Raw genomic sequence first — 21154 nt, forward strand, 5'->3', positions numbered from 1 at the left:
AACTTAAGTCTGTTTTTTCTATCCTAGATGTGTCATTTGCTCAATTATTTCTGTGACTGTGAGCTACAACACAGAGTGGAAGCAATTGTATCATTTGCAGACCGTTATGTATCAAAATTGCAATATAATCAAAAATTCAGGTACAATGAACTCATGCAAGCCTTGAACATGTCTGCTGCTTTGACTGCCAAGAAAACTAAAGAATTTCGGTCTCCTCCTCAAGAACAGGTAATATTAAACAAATGGTTAAGCTAAAGATTAAAGAAAATTCCTTGTGATGATAGTTCTGACTTCTGAGCTACCATTGGAACTGCTAGGGAACCAAAATTGATTGTGAAGTAAATTTATTAAGATGCCCCAAAATACTGAATGTCAGAATGCTTATACCTATACTCCAGAATTCAAGCTCTAAGATGACTTAGGATTTCCCGGCAGTATTACTGCCCAGTGCTGAGGAGCTGATATACATTCAGTTCTGCAAAACGATAATTTGATAAATTCGGTTGCTAAAGGTTAGCACAAAGTAGGTGTTGTGCTGACATCTGTATGATGAGAATAGTCTTTTCTACCTCCAGGAAATAGCTTTATTATTAAGTGTAACTGTATTTTGATGTTAAAGCTTACCAAGTACCATTGCTTTAGTATTTCCTTTAGTCTGTGTTAGAAAGCTGTGCTTTATTTCAATTTAACTATAAAATTGATCATAAATAGGTAAGGTATGGCTACATATTAGAATATGTCTTAGGCCATCTCAGTGTTTTAAGTATGTTTTAATTCCTTTAAAGATTAATATGTTGCTGAATTTTCAACTGGGAGAGGATTGTCCCTGTCCAGAGGAGATCCGGGATGAGTTATATGAATTTCATGATGATCTTCTAAGTCACTGTGGTGAGTAGCAAGCTTTTTGCTTTATCCAGTTCATGCAACTGCATTCTTTTAGTGACCTGTAATTAACAGCTTGTGGTTTGTGTTTGGGTTCATGGTGCTTCCGATATCGTCTTATGCTTGTATTGTTAAGGGTTCTGCTATCATCTTATGCTACTATTTCTGAGTACCCTATTAGAATCTCCAGCAGCTATCCAGCTTTGATTTTATAAGCCAGTTTTTAAACTTCCTTAAGGAAGTTTTTAACTTTCCTTAACCTTAGCTTCAGCCAAGGATGGGTTTCTGGGCGTGGTTCAGTGGGTCAGTGAGTATCTGGGTTGTGTGAGCAAGTATCATAAGTTCTTAAAATCAAGATTTGTATCAGTAAGGTTAGCTATGTTAAAGATGGTAATTTAGTTGTTTTAACATAATTTGGTGATGACAATCCTGTGTTGACTGTTATTCATCCTTGCTTCAGGTGCTCACCAATAACTTTTTTTCATTTCAGCATTTTTATTCCGTGCATTAAAGTGAATAGTTAACATTGTTGTATGTACTCCTCTTTCTCCCCATTTTAATTAAGAAAGATATCATCATCTCCATTGTTCAGTGACTTAACATTTGATCTGACCTCTGTTTTTCAAATATATTGCCTATTTGGCATTAGCGAGTTCTCTGAGACTCCAGGATGAAGATTATAGAAAACCTTCAGCTTGCTTGGAAATGTTGTAACTCTAAAATGTATTTATTTTACCTTGAAATCTTGTTGCTGCTATTATTGATTTGGCTTAGCTCCTTATCACTCTTCATCTTCTCTACTGATAGTGGTGGTGAGGTTTTTTTTGTCTTTTTAGTGGTGTACTTTTATTATTGTTTACTGCATTATAAATGTGTATGCTGAATAAGAGAAAGGATTGAAGATAGAGAAAGAACAGTCTCATGATTAAAATAGTTAGCCATCCTCTGGATTCTAAACAAATTCCTATTCATTATGTTGTACAGTTTTATTACTGGTGGCCACTGTGGATAAATGCTCCTCATTAGCTGTGTCCTGACATAGTCCTGAAAATCAGTACTAAGTGATCACAGCTGCAGTTAAAGTGAATAGGAGTTGTGCTTGGAATATTTAATCATCTTTTTAATACTAAGCATTCTTGGTGGTCTAAGTGGAAAAATATGTATGCAATCAAGTAATTAAAGGATGCTTCATAATGAATATAAGCAAATAGCCTGAATTAAAATTACTCAGGCAGCCTTAATCCTAGGATGTCCTAACTGTGAGTGGTTAATTTTGCCAGCAAATGGTAGTCCTTTATCATAATTTTTGTGTGTAATTTCTTAGTTGTAAACAAAACAAATTTTCAACAGATTTCATTGCATAATATCAAATTGACATTTATCTGGGTTGGAACCATCTGTTCCAGTGCACAGACCTCTGCCACTTGAATTAAGCAATTAGCCAATAGCAACATGAGACGGTCAGCTTCTGAATGAATTGCAACTCTGAGAGAATGCAGAATGAATAATAAACAATACGGAGCAGTCACAGACCCCATCTCCTCCAATTCAACACTGTCTTACCTCATCATTGGCCATTTCAGCCTCTTAAAAGTTCTCCCCCTTGCTGTCTCTCTTGCTTCTAGGTCCTAGCTTTTTTTTCCAATGCCAGGTATGATCTTGCTTTCTGTAACATCCTTGTCTGCTTTCTCTTTCCTCTCATAGGCTATATTTCCTGTTCTTACTTTATTTTATTTTGTCCAGCCAGTCTCACTTTTCCAATTCCTTAAATTACATATGTAGTCTTCAATTTCAGTTTCTAATTCACTCATTCTTTCCCTCTGAATTTTCTTCTTCCTAGTCAGTCACTCCTAGTCATAACTTTAGCTCTTTCCTCTTGGTAGCTGCCAGTGGCAAAGTTTCTCCAACTACATTATTTATTTTCCTTTCTTAGCTTTTTTTAAAATTCCAGTTTTAGCCTCTGCAATTTATAATTTTCCATCTGCTCCAGCTTGTATCTCTTCAGTATTCTGTCTGGAAATCTTTTCCTTTTTTCAGTTTCACTTTGACCGTCAGCCAAATAGCAAAAGCTTGCTTCTTAGCACAGCACAATTAGCTCTGTTCTGAAGAGACCCTACTTACATGTTCTGTACTTTTGCACATAACACACATGGTATCTGATCATCACTAAAAGGTGTGAAAAATCTGAAAATGCTTTAAATGGTTGTGAAGCAATGTAGTGAACTGAACTGTATTAAATGTAAACTAACATCCCATCTCATCATTTACATTTTCATGAATAACATATCACTGGTACAGTCTCTGAACATCTCCCTTCTTACAGTTTTAAATCCAGTTAATATATTTGTTTATGACTGCTAAATATCTCAACTGAAAAAATGTACTATTTTGTGAGATACAGCCATGCAGTTTTTTAGCTTACATTCTGCAATATGAAATCAAGGATCACATGTTTCATCAAATATGGCTTGAATCCAAATTAGTTGCCATACTAGAATCCTAGAAAAAACAAAACAAAACAAAACAAACCACCTCTCTGGTCATAATACTAGAAAAAATACTACAAGTCTGTATGTAAGAAGTATGTGTACTAAAATAAGCATAATTTGAGGTGCGCTACTGTAGCTAACATCTTAAAGCTACTGGCATTACTATAGACATTTTTTCTGTAGAAATTTGCTGGTCAAAAAAATTTTCCTGTAGATATTTAGTATTGGTTAAATATTGAAGGAGTTAATCTTCAAAGGTTTAGTTTTGTTTCTAAACAGTTTTATTATCTGCTAAGGTATACCACTAGAAGAGGAGGAAGAGGAAGAAGAAGATTCCTCCTTTACTGGAAAACTCCGTTCTTTAATGTACAAAATCAAAGGTCCACCAAAAGCAGAAAAAGTAGAACCTAAGGAAGAAGAAGAGAAATATCCTAGTAAGTTTTCTTTCAACATAAATACTTCCGTGATGCAAGTGTTAAAGATGTACTCTGTCAACAAGAGTGTATTTTCTGGTGAAACTTCATAGCAGACTGAAGGAGACCAACTGCTTAAGTTCCTTCTGCCTCTTAGAGCAATCATCCTACATACTGAACATAGATCCAATTGTTACAAAGAAGTTAAAATTGGTGGAAGATTTTGGATCCAGATCATTAACTCTGGGGTTGAAAATTTGCATATTCTTTACAAAGAAATGCAAAAAGTTATTTATGGCACAGTAATATAGACTCAACCATTCTGAACTTGAGAAGTTTCCATTTATATGGTTTGTTTTTTTCTAAATACAAAACTTTCTTCTTTACAGCTTTAGCCCCATTTCATTTTTCTTTGCTGCATGAGAAGCTTTATGCATCCCAGTACCAAGATATTTGTGACAAAATGGTTTTACAGTTCTGTGTTTTTTGTATTAAAAGGGATGGCTTTCATGTATGATAATGGTGACTATATGCATTCATTAAAACTAATAACTTGTTCTGATTTATCTCAGGCATCACATACGTGTACATATATATTCCATACCATATCCTTTCTGAATTTAATGAAATATTCAATCTCTTTCACTAATTAAACAAGGAAGTAATATATTTATTTTCACAAAGTACAAATTCTGTATTCCTAAATGCTTAACAGAATTTTCCAGAATTCAGTATTGACATTCTTTATTCTGCTCTTTGATTTTATAAATCTTTCAGATGTGTCTCTAAAGGGCAGAGAAAAATACTGATTAGATGTCATCAGTCTGCTTGAAAACTTTTCACTATAGTTTATAAATTTCATATCCCTTCACAGTGAGCTTTCCTGCTGCCTAAATATACATAAGGAGACTCAATTTATCATCATTTTTTTTTTTAATGTGCCTTTCTGCAGCAGAATATTATAGGGGAAGAGGACTGGAATATCACCATGTTTGCTGAGTAATACTAACATGTCTTTAAAGTAGAAATACGTCACTCAAAACATTTGAGAAGTTTGTGTATATGTTTTGAAAATAATGAGATGAGAGGCAATTTAATCCATAAAACTAAAAACAGGATATACATGGGATAATGTATTTTACATCAGTGAAAACAGTCCTTCCACCTTGCACAGCTGAGTAAACACAGCAGAGAACTGAGAACAACTGTTGAAACAATACAAGAATTTATTTAACATTAATTAGTTTAATAGTGTTTAAGAGTAAGCTGATAGAATGTTGCTATTCCTTTGTTTTCAGATCTGTACTGCCCTGAGGCAGTGATTTATAGAATCACGTAATGGCTAAATGGCTGAGGCTGGAAGGAACCTCTAGAGGTCATGCGGTCCAGTCTGCCTGCTCAAGCAGGGCCACCTAGAACAGGTTATATAGGACCATGTCCACACAACTTTTGAGTATCTCCAAGAGTGGAGAGTCCACTACCGATGGTCAGTGTGTGCCAGTGCTTAGTCACCCTCACAGCAAAAACATTCCTTTTGTTCAGCTGGACTGTCCTGTGTTTCAGAGTGTGCCCATTGCCTCTTGTCCTGTCACTGAACTCTGAAAAGAGACTGTCCCTGTTTTCTTTATACCTTCCATTCAGGTATTTATATAGATTGACAAGATTGCCCCTGAGCCTTCTTTTCTTTAGACCAAACAGTCCAAGCTCTGTCTTGGTTGATGCTGAGCAAATAGATTGATGAGCTTTCTGCTTAAAAAAGCCTGACACTCCATATCGCAAGGCACTGGCAGTTTGTTGGGTTTGATTTATATAATGTATGTATCATCTGATAACATGTATATCCATTTTGTATATTGTATTAAGATAAAGCTGTGCAAAGTTTGACAAGTGTTAATCAACGAAAGTGTTACTTTTGAATTAAAGTTAATTGTTGCAAGAAACAGATGTATGAATCCTCTGCACACAGAGGAATGATGGATAAACTTCACACTGTAAGTCAGTTTTTGTAATACAAATAGATGGAAAGTTTGTATTTTCTGTAGAAGAGTAAATTAAAGTTACATTTGCTTATATGCAAATGTGCTTGTGATATTTCACGTCTTCTTACTACTTTACCATGCCTAATGGTGTAAAGTAAGCAGAAGACTGAGAATTTGTTTCAGCATGTTTTCTTCATATTCCTACAACCATATTTAAAAACATTATCCAACAAGTATTTGAACACTTACAGGCTATAATATGTTTTGTTATATACCTTTATCCAGAGGAAATAAAATAAATTCTCCTTTCCTTTTTTTTTTTTTTTTTTACTGCATTCAATCAGTTTTAACTTGTAAGTACTACCAGAGCTTATAATGAATGTTATACTGTACGTGAACTATTTTTGGTTCTCTGAAATGCTGGATTTTTAGAGAAACCAGGCATGCTCATAACCACAGAAGGATGTCATATATAGCACCTGGTCATTTCTTCATAATGCTTTGAAGAATATTATTTAGTTGCTTAACCGATTTAAGAAATAATGCACATGCATTAAGTATTTGATAAGTGCATGTAGTCATTTTTGCAATGAAAGGTGAAAATACATAACTGCACGTATTACTGGTGTCTTGAAGATACACTAAGGAAGCATTGAAATAAAAATGTTACAGATACTTATATATAGTGTTTTTTATAGAGGTTCGTTCAACCCCTTTGCTGCTTGAGAGCAAATTAGACCTTGTTTGTAAATGGAAGTTATCTCAAGTTGTGTCTTCTTCGGTTGAGTAGCAATTTGTCATTATTATTTCATCTCTGCAATATTTCATGTTGCATTTTGAATGTATGTTGCTATTTTGGCTCTACTTTCTCCAATAAATTATTTACTGGTTCTCTTACCAGCAGGGAAAGGCTAGTAGCAAAACAAACCTTGTACAGGTCCAAAGCAGTTAATCTTATTTCAGATTTGATCATTTCATCAAGAGTTGTGTGAGATTAGACACTAATGCTATATTACGATTCAGGGCATTTCTTACATGATCTATTTGTTCTGTAGAGCACCAGAGAGGGTTTGTCCTGCCCTGAAAGCATATTTTGGTCTGTTAAGCTTGATATTAATTTTTAAATACATCAAGTCTTATAACAATCTCATGTGCTGCATGAAAAAGGGTTTTATTCCCCTGTGACTCATCTGTTAACATCTGATTTTGCTTTAATGGCAGTAGGATCTACTCTGTATCTGGGTAGTATCATTTCTTCTCTAAGGCTTCATGTGGGTTCTGTTGTCATGAGTCAGGAAACATTCACTCCTAACCCCTTGGGGCACACGATGTTTGGTCCTTGGAACAGAGCATTTTACATATTTCATATCCTGAAGCTTTGGGTCACAAGAAATGCAGGTTGGACAAGTTTCAACATGTCTGTTTTTCTAGAAATTTCAGATAAGTTTTCTGGCTTGGGCTTCTCCTTGGAGTGCTTTCTCCTTGAAATGAAGTAGTACAAATACGCATATGGATGAAGTCATTCAAAGAGCAATGAAAAATTATGTATTCTATTCTATTCTTGACCGTAGCTGGAGACTGTGATATGTAGTGCATATGTGCAGTTCCACTTTACCCCCAGGAATTCTGGAATTCAGAGAGTGAAAGGCAATGTATGCCTGAGGTACCTCCATCCTCTTATATCCATGAAGAGGGGTGGTGGTGTGCATGATATGTATTTATTGCCAAGACGAAAGTCTCTGGCCTCGATCATCTGGTTATACATACTCAGGCTGCGAATATCTGTAGGAAGGAACTATTTTCTACAAGGTAACCTTCCTTTCCTCTAAGCATGAGTTCATATTTATTAAAATGGACTTTTATCTTAGGAAAGGAATTTACACTAGTGCTAATGATGAATTGGTAGTTAAAAACGAATAAACAACCCCCCCAAGCCCCCCCCCCCAAAAAAAAAACAACAATAAACCACCAACAACAAAAAAGCACTGCAATTTCTTGTTAAAACTTGTTAAAATTAGCAACTATTTATTAGCAACTATTTTAGCTGGTTATTGATCACCATGCCCAGTATTCAGATTTCTCCTAGCTTCTGTTACAAGTTAATCTGCTGGCACTAACGCTACTCCTTAATGCATTTGCATCATCATACAATTCTGAGATACTTCCAGGTAAATCATATTTTCGAAGACAGTGTAGATCCTTTGTTTGAACAGCAAAATAGCTCAATATTCAGCAAGTGAGTAAGGAGCAAAAGCTGCTCAAATCACCCTGGCTAGGCCCTTAATTGGATATTTGGTTTAAAAAGGCTATCTCATCCTCCTTGCTGGCAGTTTTATAAGTTTAGAACAGATTTTTATTTCCTCCTCACCCTAACAAAACTGATTGGCAAGCTGAGCTCACATTCATGAATATTTCTGGGGTAACTGAACTCATCCTTAGCCAATAAACTGTTTACTGAAAACTTAATTAGCAATTTCTGTATTCCAAACCTAGGCTGATGATCATCAAAAACATGATATTTCTTTAGCATTATAAAATTATGTTTCTGTCTTTCCTAATGAACAGATGTTTGTGCTGCATGTAGTGTTATTTTATAAATCTTAATGTAGAAATGAAGGATAAATTAAAAGGTTAAATATAGCATTTAACTTACAAGGATGATTCTTAAAGTCATGATCAACTAAGAAGTCTTTATTGCCAAGTGTTGGTATTGACTTGAATGCTAAGTAGATGTTTCTTATTTTCCAGCTCTCAAGGATCACACTTACCTTGGAAGATCTAAAAATTAATTTTCCAGTTGAAAAACCCTGCACAGTCTGCTTGTGTTCTCTTGCTTTCTTACAACTGCCTCATAGAATCATAGAATAGTTAGGGTTGGAAAGGACCTTAAGATCATCTGGTTCTAGCCCCCCTGCCATGGGCAGGGACACCTCGCACTAAATCATCTCACCCAAGGCTCTGTCCAACCTGGCCTTGAACACTGCCAGGGATGGAGCATCCACAACTTCCCTGGGCAACCCGTTCCACTGCCTCACCACCCTAACAGGAAAGAATTTCTTCCTTATATCCAATCTAAACTTCCCCTGTTTAAGTTTTAACCCGTTACCCGTTGTCCTATCACTAGAGTCCCTTATGAAGAGTCCTTCCCCAGCATCCTTATAGAACCCCTTCAGATACTGGAAGGCTGCTATGAGGTCTCCATGCAGCCTTCTCTTCTCCAGGCTGAACAGCCCCAAATTTCTCAGCCTATCTTCATAGGGGAGGTGCTCCAATCCCCTGATCATCTGATATTTTACAATACATTTTACAAGACCTTTTTTGTTGTGGTAATAGATAGTAACATTTTATGTATTTTATTCTTCTAGCTACACTGAAAGAACTCATATCCCAGACTATGGTGCGCTGGTCCCAGGAAGATCAAATTCAAGATCCAGAATTAGTTCGGATTATGTACACCCTCCTTCGTAGACAATATGACAGCATTGGTGAGCTACTGCAAGCTCTGAGGAAAGCGTATACTATTAGTGCTGTCTCTGTGAAGGATACCATTAATCTGCTTGCAGCACTGGGCCAGATTCGTTCACTTCTCAGTGTCAGGATGGGAAAAGAGGAAGAATTGCTAATGATTAATGGATTAGGGTATGGAATTTGCTTTTTTTTTCTAAATTTGTGTAAAGTTTTTGTTCTGTTAGTAAATGCTTTCATTTTAGATCCTGGATGAAAATTACTGCGCTATTAAAATGCAGATATGTACCAGAAATTTTCATTTTCACAGGTATTTCCAAGATGGCTCCAATTGATCAGTTTCTGTCCTTTACAATGGTTGTAAGGAATCTCCATTATTCTTAATGTTTCACCATAAAAATACTTTTGTTTTTATAGAAATTCTGAAAACTAATCAGTTGAATTCAGCAAGTAATGGTTAATAAGTCATTAGTTAGTATGTGACTGTATTACTTTATTTGTCCCTGATGCTGGGTTTTTAAAGCTGTTGAGAATTCCAGGGAGGATAAAGAGTAGGTTTTGTCTAAACTCAGCATGTGTGTTAGCCACCTTCCTGGAGGTGCTGTGTTGAGAGTCATCTTCAATTCCCAACTTTCTGTACTTCTGTAAAGCAGGCAAGATGTCTGTTATATGCCATTTGTTTTTCAGGTTGACCTAAAATGGTAGAAATGACTGGATTCCCTATTGAAACACATGAAATGTTTTCTGGATTATGAAATGCAGCAAATTCTAGAACATGAGGAGGGTGGGCATAGTGAAAATGTTAAAATATTCCTATTTAAGAGGACTGTATGCCATTTTATATCTTCTGACAGATGGTCTTAATTCTGGAAATATTGATGAAGCACATTTAACAGATAACCTTGAATATTAAGTCTGTCTGTTGTCTTGTATGTTGTGAACTAAAAAAACATTAATTAAGGGATGTTACTGTACAGGCAACATTAGATTCAGATTTCTTGATCCCCATTCTACCTAAAACAACAGAATATATTCTTTTCCACTTAGATCATCATAGAATATATTTTTTCTTTAAACAGAACAGATGGTAAGAGTAATTTAAAGATGAAGAAATGCCTTTTTGAAATAATTTAAAAGTTTAGATTCTTAGTGAAATGACAGCATATTGAAATATGAAGCATTTAGTTGTTACGTGTTCTTGTATTATGCTGAAATCTAAGAATTTAAAATGATGTTACTACAGTGAATGCATATTTCTGACATCTCTAATAATGCACCATTGATTTAAATTAAAATGGAGTTTCTTAAAACACATGGTTGCCTTTTCTTTCATTTTAGGGATATAATGAACAACAAGGTGTTTTATCAGCATCCTAACTTAATGAGAGTCTTGGGCATGCATGAGACTGTTATGGATGTGATGGTGAATGTGCTTGGAGGAGATAAATCTCAGGTAATTCCACCATAATTTTATTGTGCATTTTGCATTTTGAACCTTTCTAAAAATATATTAGGATGTTTAAAAAGCATTCAAACAAAAATATACCTTTCTCATGTAAGATAGGTTTTGTCTACCCTAATTGAAATGATAATGTTAAAGGTAGAACAGTTTTTATAGTACTAGAGGGAAAAGCCCAGCATTCTAGGACTTAATTTTTTTAAAGTGAGTGAGAGGTTATAGGTGTTTCATTTGTCTTTTAATAGGACTTTAAAAGATTTTGTTCTTATTTTATATTAAATGTATATGTTAGCTGCATTTATGGGGTGTTATTACCAATAAACTATAATAAGAGACTAACACCAGCTCAATTTTGGAAATATTTTGAGCTTATTTTACTCTCTTGTGCTTATCTTGTCTCTGGCAACTTTTCATTATTTGAGCGCCTTCTATGTGCATTTCCACCCCTACTTTTTTGCCTCCTTGGTCACATAGCACATATACTTCTGTAAAATAGTTACACATTGTGTCTGGCTATACCATCACAGTGTTACAAAGTCTTCATATACAGGGTTTGGTTATTCTGTCATAATGCGCTCATATGTGAGTCCAAGCCAAGTTACAATTAATTATTAGATGATTAATATTTTGCTAATTTATAGGTGTTACAACCCTCAGTTTTGCTACAACATGTACATATAGTAAAAGTTGACAAAAAGAACACAGCCAAAACAACAACCCCACACTGCCTTTGAGTAAATATTTAAATGTTAAAAAATATTTTTCATACAAAATTTTTGTAACACAGGTACATGTTTGTGCATGCTGCAGATCTTTCACTCTGCCAGGTAAGGTGTTCTGAATAAAAAGGAGTAGGGCTGGAAATGGAGCATTCCTTGTCAGCTATGATTTTATGTACTCATGCCCAGTGAGTCGCTTATATACAGTTGAAGCGTAGCCATGGCATCAGCAACTAGAACACTGTTCTTCCTGCTCTCAGGCAAGGTCCTCACAGCTAGATTGTTCTATATTTCCTTTTTTTTTTTCTCTTTCCAGTTTGACTGACATTTCTTTCTGTACAATGTTATAGTTTCAAGACATGGAATGAGCAACTTGCAATGTAGTCTCTGATTTTAGGGATTGGCCATTTTCCTAGGTTGTGGCCACAGATATTTAAGCTAGATCACCAGCTTCTTGAATTAAGTGATTTTATTATGAGACTGTATTGAGAGATGTGGTAAGAGTGTTACAGCTCATACTTCTCTGAATGAATGGTAGGAAGGTAAAAACTTGGCAGTTCAAACTGAAGAAAACATATTTGGCTTCTTTCCAGCTGTGCTATTAATAAATGATTCAGAAACAGGTGAGAAGATCAGTGGAGTATGATGATGTGGCTGAAGGTATCGCACTACTTTAGGAGTATTTTGCTACTGCAGGCTTACAAAATCCTGAAAAGGCGCTTAATGGTGAAGTGTATATCCCAGAAAATAACTGGATCAGCTTTGAGCGTTTCCATAATAGTTAGGGTTTGGTATGTTATTTTCAAGACTAAAATAGTTATTTTAAGACTGTCTTTAGATCTTGTAATTCTGGAATCTCAATGTCATGTTGATTTCTGATGTTGGTTGTTCATCCATTTTCAGAGAATCCTGAACAATACCCTTTTTGGCTGTCAGAATTCAATCATTTTACTTAAAAATTGTTTCTTACTGATTGAAAGTTTTTAGAATTATGTATTCCTGATGAATTTCTAAAATGACAATTTTTAACAGAGTTGCTGTTACTGTAATTTTCTAAACAAATTATTTCATACATTCTGTGAAAATCCCCGTAAATTTAGGGGGGGTGTCAAAACTTTGTTAAATGTTTTCATGAATGAATGATTTATTTTTATTTTTTTTCAGTAAATCTCATCTACCCTATATTTAAGAACAGAAATAATATTTAATGCTGCTTGTACATAGTAGTTCCCTCATGACTGAAATAGACAAATGAGCTGCATATATTAGCAAGAAAACTGTCCCAAAAAACCCCAGAATTTAACCAAGTCTCTGAAAGTTAGTAGTGCACCTGATGTATTGAAAAGATAATACCATATAGCTTTTAATTAGGTAGTTACTTTTTTGTAAAGATTGTTGTCTCATAAGTGAAAAGCTTGCACTTCTCAGAATGAGTTAGAGTTGTGTTGATAATGAAGTGAGCATTTACTACACTTTGTTATAATAAAGTTATAAGCAATTTGAAAGATATGAAGTGAAGGAGGCAGGATGTCATAGGAAGAAGAAAATTAAAACCAACCGTGATATTGTGATTAAAATGCTCAGATATCACCTTGCATATTGTAGAATATGTATATATATTATATAGAATATGTATATATATTATATAGAATATATTCCTGCTTGTGCCTGAAGGGTCACAGACAGATTATTCAAAAAAATTTCTCCTTGATGGTAATGCATTTTCTTATTGATTTTATAAGTATCCTTAGGACATAGATCTGCAACTGAATTTGACACTTTTTAAAAAATCCTATTTAATGGTAAATTAAATAAATCAGATAGAAAAACCTTCAAACAAGCACTAAAAATCTGTCCCATAATTTTTTATCTTGTTCTTTCAGCTCATTTCAGTAATACGTGAGAATGACATAAGTTTTCTTCCCAGATGCTATGGATAATTTCAACTCATGAAACATTCTTTCATGAATGCTACAGATGAAAACATTTTATTTTCAGAGGAGAAATCCTTGCATGTAATGTGCAGCAATTGAAGTGTTGGATTTCTTTTTTTTTAGGGTTTTTTTTTTGGTGTTGTGTTTTGTTTTTTGTTTGCTTGTTTGTTTTAAAAGCATTGGATAGTTGCAATTTAAAGTTTTGGTTTGTTTTATCAGGCTTACGCATTATGCAACATAGGGGTCTGGTAGAAAAGTCTTACATGTGTATACCTATTACAAAATGGGAGAATAAACTAAAGCTCTTGAATCCTCTTTATGCTGTTATGACCTCATATTAGAGATTGAGCTTGTTATAATGCTGCTAAACCAGAGATTTTGTATAACTTCATTTTGTGGTCTGTAGATTGCTTTCTGAGAATTACTTCTCCATTTTTCCCCTTATATGACCCCTATAGTTCTCTGCAAAATGATTTTTTCAATGTTTGTGTAAACTAATGACCTAATGGATACAAAACTTAAAAGGAAACACAAGCCCTGTTTTCTTAAGTTAGAAGCAAAGCAACTGTTAGCTGCTCATCACCTTGGTAACTTCACTATAATTTCCTTGTTAGGCACACAGGAAGAAGAATTGGAACAGATTGGTAATTACCATATTTCACTGCTTTGTCAACTTTCTTCTTCAGCAGATCGTTTTTCCGAAGATGGTGGCAAGCTGTTGTCGATTCCTGTGCTACTTTTGTCGTATCAGTCGACAAAATCAAAAGGCCATGTTTGAGCATCTTAGTTACTTACTGGAAAACAGCAGTGTTGGACTGGGTACGTCATGTAACTATAACAGCTAAAAGCAAGACCAGGATATCACAAGACTAGTATACAATTTCTAAAGCAAGTTGAAGTATGTGATGAAGCCCCTCTGAATCTTAATCCACTTTGTTTTCATCTCTAACTCAAATTTGTTTTCCATTTTCCTTTCATCCTTATGTGTCTTTGAATTGTGTTAGAAACAGAATAGTCTAAGCCTGTGTTTTTAAATACCTTGAAAAATTTAGGATTAAACCCATAGTTTTGCATTCTTTCCATTCAAAATAGTTACGATTGAAGTGAGCTATAAACTTAAGGACCTGGGGGCAGGGTTCGAAGTGGCAATGCTCGCACCATCACATCCAACTGAGGAATAAGCCAGGCCAACCAGAGAAGTGATAAATGCTCCTTAGCTGCCCACCAAGAAGAGAACCAGAAGACCAACGACCTCACAAGTGTGTATGGATATGGTGAATCCTCTTGCACCTCTCTTGGGAGATCTGCATCCTTGATTACCTCTCTGAAATGCCTGTACAACAACATATACACTATGGGGAATGAATTGGAACAATTAGAGATATGTGTGTGTGGTCACAGGACCGTGATCTCATTGCAGTTACAGAGACACGATAGATCACCTGACCAGAATGCTCTCATGGATGGCTGCATACCTTTTAGGAAAGTCAGGCCAGTAAGGTGAGCTGGTGGAGCTGCTGTTTACATGAGAGAGCAACTAGAATGTATTGAGCTCTGCCTAGAGGAGGATGAAGAACAAGTTGAAAGCTTATGGGTAAGAATTAAGAAACATTCTAACATGGGTGACACTGTTGTGGGTGTTTACTACAGGCCACCTGATCAGGAGGAGCAAGTCAATGAGGCTTTCTACAGTCAGCTGGAAGTAGCCTCATTACCACAGGCCCTAGTTCTTGTAGGGGACTTGACCCACCCTGATACTTGCTGGAAAGACAACACAGCTAGGCACACACAGTGCAGAAGGCTCCTGCAAAGCACTGTTGATACCTTTTTGACACAAGTGGTGGAGGAGCCAAAAAGCAGAGGTGTGCTGTTGCACCTTCTGTTAAGAAACAAAGAAGCTTTGGTTGGAAATGTGAAGACTGGGGGCAGCCTTGGCTGCAGTGGCCGTGAGATGGTGGAGTTCATGGTCCTCTGTGGGGGAAGCTGGGCAATAAGTAGGTTTGCAACCCCAGTCTTTAGGAGAGCTAATTTTGTCCTCTTCAAGGACCTACTGAGGGGAATCCCATGGGTTAGGGCTCTGGAAGATGGGGGGAGTCAAAGACAACTGATGAATACTCAAGTATCACTTCCTCCAAGCTCATGATAAGTGCATCCATATGAGGAAGAGACCAAGCAAAGGAGGCAGGAGACTTGCACAGATGAGCAAGAGGCTTCTGGCAAAACTCAAACAAGCAAGTTTACAGAATGTGGAAAAAGGGACAAGCCACTTGGGAGGAATATAGCAATGCTGTCAGAGTATGCAGGGATGCTACAAGGAAGGCTAAGGTCCATTTGGAATTAAAACTGACAAGGGATGTCAAGGACAACAGGAAGGGCTAGTTCAAGTACATCAGCAGCAAAAGAAAGACTAGAGAAAATGTGGACCTGCTGCTGAATGAGGTGGCTGCCCTAGTGACAGAGGATGTAGAGAAGGTGGAGTTACAGAATCCCTTCTTTGCTTCAGTCTTTACTGCTGAGTCCAGTTCTGGGCTCCCCAGTTGAAGAAAGACGAAGAACTACTGGAGAGGATCCCGTGGAGGGCTATGAAGATGATCAGGGGATTGGAGCATCTGTCTCATGAGGAAAGGCTTAAAGAGCTGGTCCTATTTAGCATGGAGGAGAGATGATGAATACCTTAAGGAAGGAGGTCAAGAGGCAGGTATCAGACTCTTTACGTGGTGCCCAGCAACAGGATTAGGGGTAATGGGCACAAACTGAAACACAGGAAGTTCCATTTGAATGAGGAAAATCTTTACTTTGAGGGTGACAGAGCACTGGAACAGACTGCCCAGAGAGGTTGTGGAATCTCCTCTGGAGATATTAAAAAAATGGCTGGGTGTAATCCTGTGCAACCTGCTCTTTGGGAACCTGCTTTAGCAAGGGGGTTGGACTAAAAGGTCTCCAGAGGTCCCTTCGAACCCTAACCATTCTGTGATTCTGTGAAATCTAAGTTTAAATTAACCCTTTATGTTGGTTGTATGTTTTATCTGGCTTCACTTTTCTTTATTCTAATATTTAGGCCACTGATAGTAATTTCATATTTTTCCTTTAAAGCCTGAGTATATGCTTCTTTATGTGTGCACATTAGATTTTATAACAGAAGGAAAAATATCTTAGATAGATAGACAGTTATATTATTAAGGTATATCAAGGCAAGATAGCATGTGATTACACAGTGCTTTAGCTGTTCATTGAGATCATTTCAATGACTGCATTTGCCCATGTTGAACACAGAAGATGGGATAAGACTAGAAGAAAGAAAACAGGTGACACTGAAGCTTGAAAATGTCTCTTTTGGATGAATATTTTAAAATAAATTTTAAAACCCTGAATTGGTAAGGTTGTGCAGGATTACATAGTGAATATATTGCTCTGCTAAATAAATAGTATAATATCGCTCTGATTTTCTATGTTGCTGATACTGATTTCTTCTCTGCATTTAAAACCAGTGTGATTGAATAGACAAGTCAAATTAGGAAAACGAAATCAATCAGCAATTTATTTTAACATTGTTCAAAGCAGTTAACCATATTCTTGACTGCAAAACAGCCATACTATATTAATGTATTTATGTTCAAATCCCAGTGTGATTGCTGCCCTCTGCTGCATGACTGTAATTACTGCAAACTGTATTTAAGTACTAACTTTTTTCTGCAGCATTTCCTTCAATGAGAGGTTCAACACCACTAGATGTTGCAGCAGCCTCTGTAATGGACAACAATGAGCTTGCACTAGCACTGGAGGAGCCAGATCTCGATAAGGTAAACCACTCAGAGGTCTATTCACCTATTTATTAAATAATGTACTTGTGCTAGAAGGGAAAGTGTAAGTTTGATCATAGTAATTTTTTAATGATCTCCTCAGAAATACTTGCTCTAGGTATGTTCCTTCTCAAGGTAGGATTGACTGAGCAGTACTTTCCATGATTTGCTTTATGTTTAGTAGGAATCACAGCAAAAGAGCTTGATTTCTAGCTTCTGCATTCTTTCACTATTGTTATCAGGTAGAAAAGGATGACAAAAAAAAAAGGCATGTAACAGGAGAAAGGCATATCAAGAAACATTTTTTGGGGAAGAGCAAATTTGAGAACAAAGAGATGATTGTGAAGAAATTAAGCAGGTCTTTTGGCTTAAATAAAACAGAAAGATTGATGGGAATGTAGGTAAGAGCTAAGGGAATGGAATGGCAGGTATTTGAAAAGAGTTGGAACAGGAATTTAGGATAGTTGCAGTAGGAAACTGAATCCAGGTCTCAGATCATTGGCAATAGGAATAAAGGGAAGTATGAGGAGAGGCAGGATGAACTAGAAATTGTGGATAAAAGGATACAAAAAAAAAAAAAAAAAAAAAAAAAAAAAGAAGCATAAAAGTTCTTTGTATATCCTGGAAAGAAAACAGATTAAGAGATGGAAGATGGGTTCACAGTCAGAAGGAAAAGGGGGAAATCTGGGAATGGAAGTGATATGTGCTAGCACAGCATCTGAGGAACAGAAAATGAAAGGCAGGGTTTAATATGAATGGAAGGGAACAGGTAAGCACCTAAATGATAGCTTGGCACAGTGAAAGTCTCTGTGGAGTATGGGAAAATTCTGTGATGAGAGTGGAATGCGTTGTGGGGTGATTGTAATCAGCATATGCTGTGGGAGAGGAAAAGTTGGGAAATAAATGGGAGTGTGAAGGGGATAGCTGGAAGGCAGAGACAAGAATTTTAATGGGGAGGGTGTGAGAGAGCACAGGAACATACTAATTAGATAAAAGTATGTTAAGAACAATTACCAGTTTTGTATCACCTGCAAAATTGCTGAGAGTGCACTCTGTTCTGCCATTAATAAAGATATTAAACAGCACTGGCCCCAGTGTTAATCTTTGGGATACACCACTAGTGACTGGAATGCCACCAATGAGTGTCTTAAATTTTCATGAAAAGTAAATTACACATAGACAACTTCTGAACTTTTGTTACTGCAAATTTGATCGATCTCTCTTTACTGCAAATGCATGAATGTGTAGAAGGTAGAGGACTGGCCAGATGACATACTGCAGTAAACTGAATAGGATTAAAATTGTGGGATTTGGTGGAAAGATTATGAAATCTAAAAAAAGATATTGAGAAGAGATGTATTCTCATGATTTTCTTATATTTTATATGAGCTGTACCTCTAGACTCCTACAGACGTGTTCACTTACACCTTCTAAATGGACACTAGAAAGTTATCATGTCTGTTAGGCATTGTGTACTTTTCCCACCAAGTGGACTGAGTAATTTCCTTACTGTATACTGTAATAAGCAAATTTTTCACATCAGCCCATTTTTCTTCTGTTGCGGTCTTTTGGAGACAACTTACATACTGTATCAGCAGAAGCATAATTCCTCTTCGTGAATTCTTAACTAGTTTCTCTGTTAGGGCATTAGGTAATGATACTAAATGTGATCTCATGAATGGTGGAATTGCTATAGGGTGATTAAACAGAATAATGTACCTCCCTTTTCCAAATAGCAAAACTGATCTCCCTTTTGCCACCCATTTTTGACTGCCTTCCATTCTAAGAATTTATAATTTGCATCTCTTTTTACAGGTTCATGAAAGGTCCTGGTGTTCATTACCTATTGCAGAATATATTTAAGGACTATAATCATGTTCACATGTTGTCCTTTGTGTATTTTCAATAAAACCAAAAATCACGTTTGTGCAGTTATCTGCTAATTTTCATTTAAATGATTGAGAAAATATTCTGTAAATGATTGAGAAATTTAGTTTATTATAATTAATTAGATTTGTCATCATATTGCAAAGATTTCTCTTAGTTAAAGATATTTCTCTTAATAAGAAATGTTGTGTTAGGAATTTACATATTACCAAAAATGTTAGTCTTTTTAAATTTGAGAACTGAACACGAGCCGGCAGTGTGAACTCACAGCCCAGAAAGCCAACTGTATACTGGACTTCATCAAAACAAGCATGACCAGTAGGTCACATGAAATGATCCTGCCCCTCTACTCTGCTCTTCTGAGATCCCACTGAGAGTACTGTGTGCAGTTCTGGTGTCAATATAAGAACACGGAGCTGGTAGAGCAAGTCCAGAGGAGGGCCACAAGGAAGATCAGGGGGCTGGATCACCTCCCATATGAAGACAGGCTGAGAAAGTTGGAGCTGTTCAGCCTTTAGAAGAGAAGGCTGCATGGAGACCTCATAGCAGCCTTCCAGTATCTGAAGGGGGCCTACAAGGATGTTAGAGAAGGACACTTTATCGGGGATTGTAGTGATAGGACAAGGGCTAATGGGCTCAAACTTAAACAGGGAAAGTTTAAATATAAGGAAGAAGTTCTTTACTGTTAGGGTGGTGAGACACTGGAATGGGTTGCCCAGGGAAGTGGTAAATTCTCCATCCGTGGCAGTGTTCAAGGCCAGGTTGGACAGAGCCTTAGGTGACATGGTCTAGTGCGAGATGTCCCTGCCAACCTTAGGGGGGTTGGCACTAAATGATCTTAAGGTCCTTTCCAACCCTAACAATTATATGATTCTGTGATTCTATGATTCTATTTTCAGCCTCTTAAAACTGTTCACTGATACTTATCAGTCTTTGAAAAACGTATTTTTTTGCATATCTGTTGGAATTACAGTAAATAAACTTATAACACTATATTTATTGTTTATAGCAATTTAGCCATACATGGCTATAAATGTGTTTTTTGAAATTGCATTTTGACTGTTGTTTATGTAATGTAAAAAAAAAAAAATATATCAGAATTCCACAATATATTGTTCTGCTTTTCACGTTCCACATTTCGTCTTGCTCTTGTATTGTTGTGTCATCATATAATAAGGTAACTTCAGAAATGAAAGTGCTTGACTTTGACATCATCACCAAAAGCAAGAACTAGAAACTAAGACTGATGCAGTTATGAACTATGTTGGTAGTTTCTCAGGTGAAACACCTTCTATGTAAAAATCTTATATTAAAAAAATTACTATGTTCATTTTGTTATTGTTTTATATTTATTGTGATTGGTTTATATTTATGTTGAAAAATGTATTTCTAAGCTGATGAATAAGTCATTGCTTCTGTATTGTAGGTTGTTACCTACCTGGCGGGTTGTGGCCTGCAGAGTTGTCCAGTATTGCTCGCTAAAGGATATCCAGACATTGGATGGAATCCAATAGAGGGTGAACGTTACCTGTCATTCTTAAGATTTGCAGTTTTTGTTAATAGTAAGTGTGATTTCTCATCATCCAAATTCTATCAAAAGTTTTCCTTAAAATTACGTTTCTAACCAGAAAATATATTAATATATGGAGAGAGGTTAATGCATACTGTTCTCACTACAAATACAAGATTATTGGTATATGTTGCTTATTGTAATTTTTTGAATCTTCATAGTTGCATTTTTTCTTACTCTTTTTGCAACTTGCATAATTTAATAATCTGTTGAAGTAGCAAATGATATTAGGAATTAAATAAGTAAACTGTGGTATTTACATCTACTAGATATGTTGGTTATAAACATAACTGGTGAGCAGTAATTTTAGACCTTTCTTGGCCGCTTATAGCACTGGAAGATTTAGAGATTTGTAATTAAGCCATTTTGCACTGCAAAAAGCAAATTTCCAGTAGGTCCCATGTTTGCATAGTTGTGAGGGATTGGTGTTTGTAAAGCACCCTGACTGTGTACCTTTAATCTGATGTATTGAAAAAAAGATAAAAGTCTTCTCCTTTGATAACTGTCTTATACTCGCTTCTGTGGGCAATTTCCTTTTGAAATTTGTGAAATAAATA

The 21154-nt window shown here is 36.0% G+C and overlaps 1 protein-coding gene across 12 annotated transcripts in view; it reads left to right on the forward strand.

Annotated features, from left to right (window-relative positions):
• Positions 1-21154, forward strand: part of RYR3 (ryanodine receptor 3) — a 217712-nt gene that overhangs the window by 110592 nt on the left and 85966 nt on the right. For 9 of the 12 annotated variants that reach the window (XM_061380161.1, XM_061380166.1, XM_061380162.1 and 6 more), the window contains exons 36-43: positions 28-228; positions 786-888; positions 3668-3805; positions 9129-9402; positions 10567-10681; positions 14027-14159; positions 17037-17140; positions 20454-20589. In XM_061380161.1, the coding sequence (XP_061236145.1) occupies positions 28-228; positions 786-888; positions 3668-3805; positions 9129-9402; positions 10567-10681; positions 14027-14159; positions 17037-17140; positions 20454-20589 (1204 nt within the window). The remainder of the gene's footprint in view (positions 1-27; positions 229-785; positions 889-3667; positions 3806-9128; positions 9403-10566; positions 10682-14026; positions 14160-17036; positions 17141-20453; positions 20590-21154) is intronic. The other 3 variants (XM_061380164.1, XM_061380168.1, XM_061380169.1) reach the window with 1 other exon arrangement.

This window comes from Neopsephotus bourkii, unplaced genomic scaffold, assembly GCF_033783945.1.
Source record: "Neopsephotus bourkii isolate Nb327-2 ecotype Australia unplaced genomic scaffold, CSIRO-AGI_Nbou_v1 NB_1792, whole genome shotgun sequence".
NCBI classification, from domain to species: domain Eukaryota; kingdom Metazoa; phylum Chordata; class Aves; order Psittaciformes; family Psittacidae; genus Neopsephotus; species Neopsephotus bourkii.